This window comes from Amblyomma americanum, chromosome 3 (genome assembly GCF_052857255.1).
Source record: "Amblyomma americanum isolate KBUSLIRL-KWMA chromosome 3, ASM5285725v1, whole genome shotgun sequence".
In the NCBI taxonomy this organism is placed as follows: Eukaryota; Metazoa; Arthropoda; class Arachnida; order Ixodida; family Ixodidae; genus Amblyomma; species Amblyomma americanum.
Window position 1 is genome coordinate 161,556,050 of NC_135499.1, and position 7,555 is coordinate 161,563,604.

A 7,555-nucleotide genomic window follows, 5' to 3' on the forward strand; every position below is an offset into this window, starting at 1 on the left:
GATGCTGATACAGACGCGATTGTCTCCAATTTCTTGTGGCGGCCGCGTTTCGATAGAGGCTAAACGGCGAAGAAGTCTCAGTGTTGAGTAATATCAGTGTACATTAAAGAACCCCAGGTTGGCTAAATTAATCCGAAGGCCTCCATTACGGCATCTTTCGCAGCAAATTTGGTGACGTTAAAGTCCACAATCAATTCACAATGCTTACTCGGCCACTTTCTTACATCTGCTTGCTGCCATCTGTAGTTAGTTTTTCATTCGGACGATCCTGGCAGGTTTTTTTATGACTCGCACCCACGCGAAGCTCATGGCAGCACAGCAGATGGCCTTTTCTTGTCGCCACAAAATGAAGCATGTGTCCCAAATGTCAGAGCTGCTTGGTTGGCTCAAAAATGTCTCGCACATTTCTCTACCTCTGCAGCCTGGATCCAGCGAAAGACAAGTTTGCTCCAGATCAAGGTGCTCTCTTCGTTTTCCTTCCAGGTGAGTGACCACTTGCGATTGACGTCTCTCTGTTCAGTCTCAGCACAGACTAACACAGAGCACACCTCTTCACCGCAGCTGAGCGTCACAGTGACGAAAGACCCGACTCCGGAAACACTCGCCAGCTGAGTGACGCGCTGCCTACGTCTGTCGTGTCCGCGGCTCCGCGCAGCCACCGCCAGCTCCGAGACGTGCACGTCACGCTGTTCTGTCCCTGCTCACGGCCCAGCACTGCCGACGCCACGACGCAGGTATGATATACACGCGCCTGTGGTCTTAAGTGTGCTTCATGTTGCATCATCTCTGCTTCCATTTGATCTTTACCACCACCAATTTACCGCTTGGCAATCCTGACAATGAACTCAATTATTTTCTAGGACATGTAACGCTGACCCATACAAAACACACTTGGAAACGTAGACAGATCTCAAGGCTGCCTTCCATCGCTATGTACATATGGCCGCCGTGACGCTGCAAAGGCCGTCCCCCGCCACCCCGCGAACAGGTATTCGCAACCCCACTACGGACGAAAAGAAGCTTTAGGAAGCGTCTCTCTTGCCCCATTCATTCAAACCTGAAGAAGTCGGCCCCGAAACGCGGGTTCCTTTCTCATGAGACTTCGGTCGGAGTGTCATATTCTTTTCTCTCTAATTCAAGTAGATGACGGAACACAGCATATTTCGACTACTAAAGCCAAAGAAACACTAAAATTTCTGACTTTTACAAATATTTAACAAAGTTTTCACGCATCGTTATCCTTTACCTGGCCATAAAGAAATTAACGGGGTCGCTTGTAATTCTTTGCTCAGTTACTACTCTTTAAGGTCGTCTGACATAATGTCCAACATAAAACCATGAAGAACTAAATCCTAATTAGAAAAATGAATAAGTGGGTGTATTTTTTTTTCATAAATCTGTAATCACAGCGGATATCACCGTTGCATCAAGTTACAGGAAACCTATGCCTCGGTATTAAAAAAAAAAAAGCTGGAGGGGACACTGCCGACTTAACGTTATCAAGCAATAGCATTAATACCATATCGCGTCATTCGCGTCATATCGCATCAGCAGCCGGAGCGGTTTCTCTAGCTACTCCGGCCGCTCTGGCTGCGAGTTGTGACGCTTCGGACGGTTGACGCCGACGCCGGATATTTGTTCTGAATGCAGGGTACTATTGCTCTTGTGTTAAATATGTAAACTAGTTCCCTTCATGGTCAAACAAAACCAAACGTCACACTTCTTGCAGCTGGGAGAAGTCCTCGAGTGACATTCGGTAAGTTTTCAAACATGGGCCTTTGGATGAAGAGATGGGAGTTGTATTAACGCGATAGCGTTAAAGGCCCCGTTACCCAAAAAATCCGGCGTTGGTGGTGGCGTCGTCGGCGTTGTCTGCCTTGTTTGCGTTGCGAGCGAAAATTCATTCGCATGACTCTGGCGGGTGGAGCCCAGAGAGCGACACAGGCGGCAGGTGCGCCAACTAGGTCACGTGACCTTGTACCATCGCAACCTACCCGTCAGATAGTGAGCAGAGTGCTCACCGTGGCAGGTGTCAGTTACGTTAACGATTGGTCGCCCGGGAAGAGCAACCTCAGCTACACAAGGCCCACCGCTGGAAGCGCCTGCCATCGCAGGGCAGTGGCGCATCGCTTAATGCGCCAGGAGGAGTATGAGGACTCCCAGGGATCTATGAATGTAGAGAATGACATTCTGCATATATGGGAATTAGCCCACTACGCTATCGCGTCATAACTTTAAGGGGGAGCTTAAGTGTTCCCTCCAGCTTTATTTTTTGTTTTTCCGAAATAGCTGGCAGGTTTTTTTCCCAAATCCTCACAATGGGCTGGGCCAGAACATAAGCGTTTTATATTGAAAGCCCTTAGAGCCGTTCCATCTACAGCGTCAGCGCTACGACGACAATTACTTCGGGAAGAAATTTATTTTAAATCAATATTAACGAGAAAGCGTTAAGGCTCCTTTTTTTTTCAGAAAATACGGCGCGTGGTGTTTTTCATCAGCGTAGGTGTTGTGTGCGGAAAAAAACCGGAGAAGCAACCTAGGTAGGCCATCTATGTCACGTGACCTTGTGTCATCGCAACCTTCCCGTTAGATTTTCAGCAAACTGACCTCCGTGGCGGGTGGCAGTTAAATTGATTTCTCGCGAGAGGTTGCTCGGGAAGAAGCCTCACCGGTGGCAGCATCTGCCATCGCAGGGCAGTGGCGAATCTCTTAACCGCTGAACCACTACGCCCAGAATGGTATGAGGACTCCTGTGGACCTCCGAATTTAAAGTAGAGAATGCCAATTTCCGCATGTATGGGCATTACCCATTAACGCTATCGCGCCATACTCTTAAAGCAGAGCTTAAGAGTCCTCTCCTGTTTCCTTTCTCTATTTCAATTCCATTAAATTAAACTAAACGACCGTCTACTGCCAACCGTGGCAGGCAGCTAAGTGGAGAGAGGAAATCTCCTTGTACTGTTGGGGAGAGAATGGATAGGGCAAGTCGGAGAGAGATAAAGAGAGAGAAGGTGAAGAGGACGGAAAAACAGGATAACATAAATAGCTAAATCAAAGCTATAACAGCTTTAGCTGATTAATGCGCTAAGCCGGCAAGTTTAGCTCTGCAACTTTTTGCCTTGGCGTTCCGAAAATTTTTTATGCATCTGCGCATTTGTGCAGACTAGGCCATAAATAGTTATGATAGATAATACTTAACATATTAAAATGGCAAAATCATTGTCCTCGTTTAAAACTTGCTGACAGGTATATATTGACGATATCACTGAGTATTCTTCGAAAAGAAAGAAATTCTCGTGCAACGCCCTGTGCTACTCTTCGAGGACAGGTGTACAGCTAGCCTAAAATTTCGAGTGAACAATGAACAAACAAAAGCTGTAAATGCAATCCACTATAACTGATCGTAATGAGGCTGTGTGAACACGACTGTAGAGTCTGTGCGAACTAATATACGTGCCGGAAGGAAGCAGACATGCACACGCTTTGCGAAACACAGTTTTGACCCTGAAGTCTTAGTGCACCAGCTCCGAACAGTTAGAGTACTGTAGACTGAGGGCGCAATCGAAGCAAGGCGAAACATGCCGCGCATGTGTATCAACACGTGTTAAAGCGATAAGGTCTTGAAAATTTTCATACGCGCTGCCTTTTCACCTTTCGTGCAATCCCGCGATGATACGAGAGCTATGAGAACTTAAGTAGGAGTGCGGCTCGCTATGCACAAATAAAGAGAGGCCCAGTGTCGTAATTGAAACTATGCGAAGGAAATTGTAAAGTTTTTCTAGATAACTTACAAGAAATAACATAGAAAAACAACAATCCTGTTGTGTAAAACTTATGACCACCTGAAATACTTGAGAAAAATTCGATTTAACGACAATCTATGACTTTCAGCAGCGTGGATGGCGGGGCGAATCGATATCAGTTCATTCTGGAAAATTGTAGCGAACAGTATACATAAGCTTAAAATGCAAAAACCCACCGGATCAGCGCTATGGTAGATTCTTTGACTAGCAGTTATTTTGTGCGTAGTGTGCCCTCTAATTTCGCGTAATTATCCATGACCTATTTTGTGTGAAGCGGCACTTTTCTCAAGTGCGCAATTGAGCTGGCTATCCTTAATCCTGTTCAGTGCCACTTTGAATAAGCAGGAATGCACTGGTTAAGAACAATTTTAACCATTCTGACTTAAGTTTGTCGCTGTTTTTTTTTTTCGCTCTTTGTGGTATGCTCAAGCCGAGCTGCGGCGAGAGCATGGTGTCGCTTCAAACCGTCAGAAACAGCGAGGAAGATAAAGGGAATATGATCACAACGGAAGTCGTTGCATTGTAGCTCTGTAGTAGGGTCGCTATCACAAGCCCTGCTTCTGATATTTTCACATCTTGACACTAACCTCCCTTTTACTGCATGCAGATGGTCGGGTACATTGGCGCGGCCGTACAGCCTGCCCTCAACTGTCTCGAACGAGAGCGCGCAGACAGCGCCAGCGTCCAGCTGCACGCCGTCAGGGACGAGCTGCCGGCGATTTACGACCCCGCCGATTGGCTCTGGCTGCAGGTCAGCAAGCAGCTCACTGCTGATCCGCCTTGCCGGTGAGTGAAGCAGGGCACGTATGATTCATGCAAAGAACAAGGATCACAAAAATATGCGAAACATGTGACTTCTCGGTGCATCTCATGAGAAATGCCATTTCGGACGATTCTACCTTGAGTGTGCTCGCATCTGTATTTATGGGTACTGTCGTGTGTACGTATACGCGTGCACATGTGTCTAAATACGGTCCAATAAATGAAAAGCAGTAACACAAAGCACCGCTAACGCTGTGTTGTCGGCTGGGTCCCGATAGTACTCTGCGTACAGCACACGACACAAAACAAACTTCCTGCCCTAGCCTGAAGTGAGAGAACGCTCAGAAACACGGAAACGGCAAGATTCATAAAAGCGGCATTGACTCCTGCCCGACTTCAGTTTCCCCGTGCAAAGGCATGGAATAAAGAAGTGTTCTCAGTGACTCTTGGCCTATCAGGGTAAAATTGGCAGTATTTCAAAGTCAGGCATGATGATGTAGAATTTTCACACAGCATTTTCATGGCCTCCTTATATCGACCGTATCTGGCACTTCGTGAAGCCCGGTGCCTCCCATTACCCAGCGTTGAAATTGATGAAGTTTTTTTTTCTCGAAAGCGCGAAGTAGCTTCGTGCACAGACCTTATGTAGTACTGATCGGCCAGCTACGCTTGCTAGAACTGGTGTACAGCAATTCGCTGCAGTGAGATTTACACAAGCCTCAATTGTAAAATTTTACCACACCGAGGAATCAAATTCGGAAATTAAGTTTTGCGAGCTTAAAAACTGTAGGTGTAGCTGGCATCATTTCGGGCTTCGCTATTAAGTAGCATTTAGAACCAAAATAGTAGAATGAAGACTGCGAAAGTTAACACCGCTCAAAGTCGTCAGTAATGCGACTGAAGTACAAAGCTTGTGAATGCATTCGTCTTGAGTCAACTCGTGTCCACGGGCGCACTCTGTCCGTATTACGCAGGAGTGACCTCGTACGGGCTGACTGCCATCTCCGCCTTGAGTCCCGCTGCAGAAGGGGCGAACGCAAGCAGCGGTGGAATGCATGGCGTGAAAATCACCGATCGGCCTGCGGGGTCCCCGGCCTGTGGCGCTCGCTCCACCAGCTGGAGCGTGAGGCGCAGCAGCTTCGATAGCAGGCCCCTCTCGGGTGCAAGCTGCTGTGTTTCGATACGAGACCATAGCCGCCTGCCATACCCCGAGAAGCGGGCCTGCGAGCGCGCCACCCCGCAAACACCAGAGACCGTCGGACAACGGCAGTCAAAAAGGCGCGCTCACCGGGATTTTATTCTTAATCAATCTCCGTCTGGACTGAGTTTGTACTGCAACAGTGTCGGCCCTGTGTCTGGCGAAGGCGGAGCGCATCCCCAGCTATCCGATCACAGGGCATGACCTCAATATTATTGGCAATAACTTTCCTCAGCAAAAACAAATGAAGCATTACGAAGAAATTACCTTAAAAATCTTATTATACGCATAAGCGCAGGCATCTGTTGGGCACATTGTCATCAGTTCGTGAATTGAGGCCACAAGATCTGCATGGAGCCACCGATGTTCCCAAGAAATACACAACTATTTGGCACGGGCCTTTGCAAGTGGGAAAAATGAACCCGCCGTGAACTGTTGCGTCATACCAATCAAGCTTCTGTGGTTTCGAACTTTCCATATACATGAGCTCTTTGGTCCGCGCCATGCTGCGCACGAGCTCATTGGAAGAAGCTTAGGCGTGGTTCTCGAACCAGTGTTTATCCTGCTCTCAATGACTGATGGCCACTCCGTACACTGCCTGCTTCGAAGCCGCTTTTACCGACCACGGCCGCATTGGTGACTGCTGAGAACGCGTTCCCAAGTGTTGTTTCCAACTATGATGTGCGAGAGTGACTGCGACAGCCGTGGTAGCACGACTTGGCTGCGGCTCTAGACATGGTGGACCCTACGTGTTCGGCTGGAAAGCAGTCCAGTGCATTCGTCCGCAGCTCTCTGGCCGTATGTGCCGGGGTATCGACGCCGACGATACGTGCTGACAGCTAGCTGTGCCCTGGCCATGCCTCCATGGCTTGGATCCCGTTTAGCAGACTTGTGAATGCATTCTTAAAGGCGCGGTTGGTCTACAGCAGCAGCCCACAATGGCAGCGGAGTGGCGGTAATGGCTAATAAACGGCTTCATGCGAGAGGATTTTCTATGCCCCTCGCCCTGCATTGGGTGCCATAACAGGTTTATGCAATTCTATAAACTCTCTCAGAAGTAACAGCATCACGGAACTATTTGATGTTAACCCACCTATTCATCCATGCGGCGCTGCTGCATTTGTCAAGCGGATTTCTTCTCCAGTTTCGAACAAACGGTAGCGTGGCTAAAGACAACCCAAGGCTCCTAACTATAACAGTTTACGGAACCAAAGCACTGGTTTAATTTTTCTCACTACATTCGCAACTAGTTCAGCGCTGCGCGTTGTCTCCCTAGAGATTTGGCAGGTACTGACCTGGAGGGGTTGTTGTGGAGATCCGAAACCAATTTCTACCGCATCCACTGGGTACCACGCGAACAAAATCTGTTCTCTCTTTGGGTGCTCGTTCTCGCCTACAAAAATGTTACTCGTTTCGTGAAAATCTATCCGTTTGTACACTACAATATACATTGCGGTCTCACGGCAAGTGCAGACAAACTGATACATCTCTCCTTACCACCTCCATCGCTACCACCCTACCCTCCCACTTTGCCCAACATGTGAGCAGTCAAGGCCACCCTCACGCACTAAATGTAGCAATGCCCCCAACCCAAGGCAGTTCCTCCCAAAACGCAACCCATCCCCTTCCTTACGGGAGACCACTCTGCGAGTTGCTCAACCAGCTGGCCAAACATGGCTAGTGGACCGAACTCTCCGTGATGCCCAGGCCCGTGGGCTCTTGGACAGTATACCCTTGAGGATCTTTTGCTCTTTAAAAAAAAGTTGTTCCTGCTCTCAAGCAGTAGAACAGG

General features: G+C 48.3%; 1 protein-coding gene across 2 annotated transcripts in view; it reads left to right on the forward strand.

Annotated features, from left to right (window-relative positions):
- LOC144123434 (uncharacterized) overlaps positions 1–6,686 on the forward strand; it is a 32,611-nt gene extending 25,925 nt beyond the window's left edge. For both annotated transcript variants that reach the window (XM_077656258.1, XM_077656259.1), the window contains 4 exons: positions 422–483; positions 562–734; positions 4,411–4,589; positions 5,540–6,686. In XM_077656258.1, coding sequence (XP_077512384.1) covers positions 422–483; positions 562–734; positions 4,411–4,589; positions 5,540–5,711 — 586 coding nt within the window. In that variant the 3' untranslated portion in view covers positions 5,712–6,686. The remainder of the gene's footprint in view (positions 1–421; positions 484–561; positions 735–4,410; positions 4,590–5,539) is intronic.
- Positions 6,687–7,555: the final 869 nt, after the last annotated feature.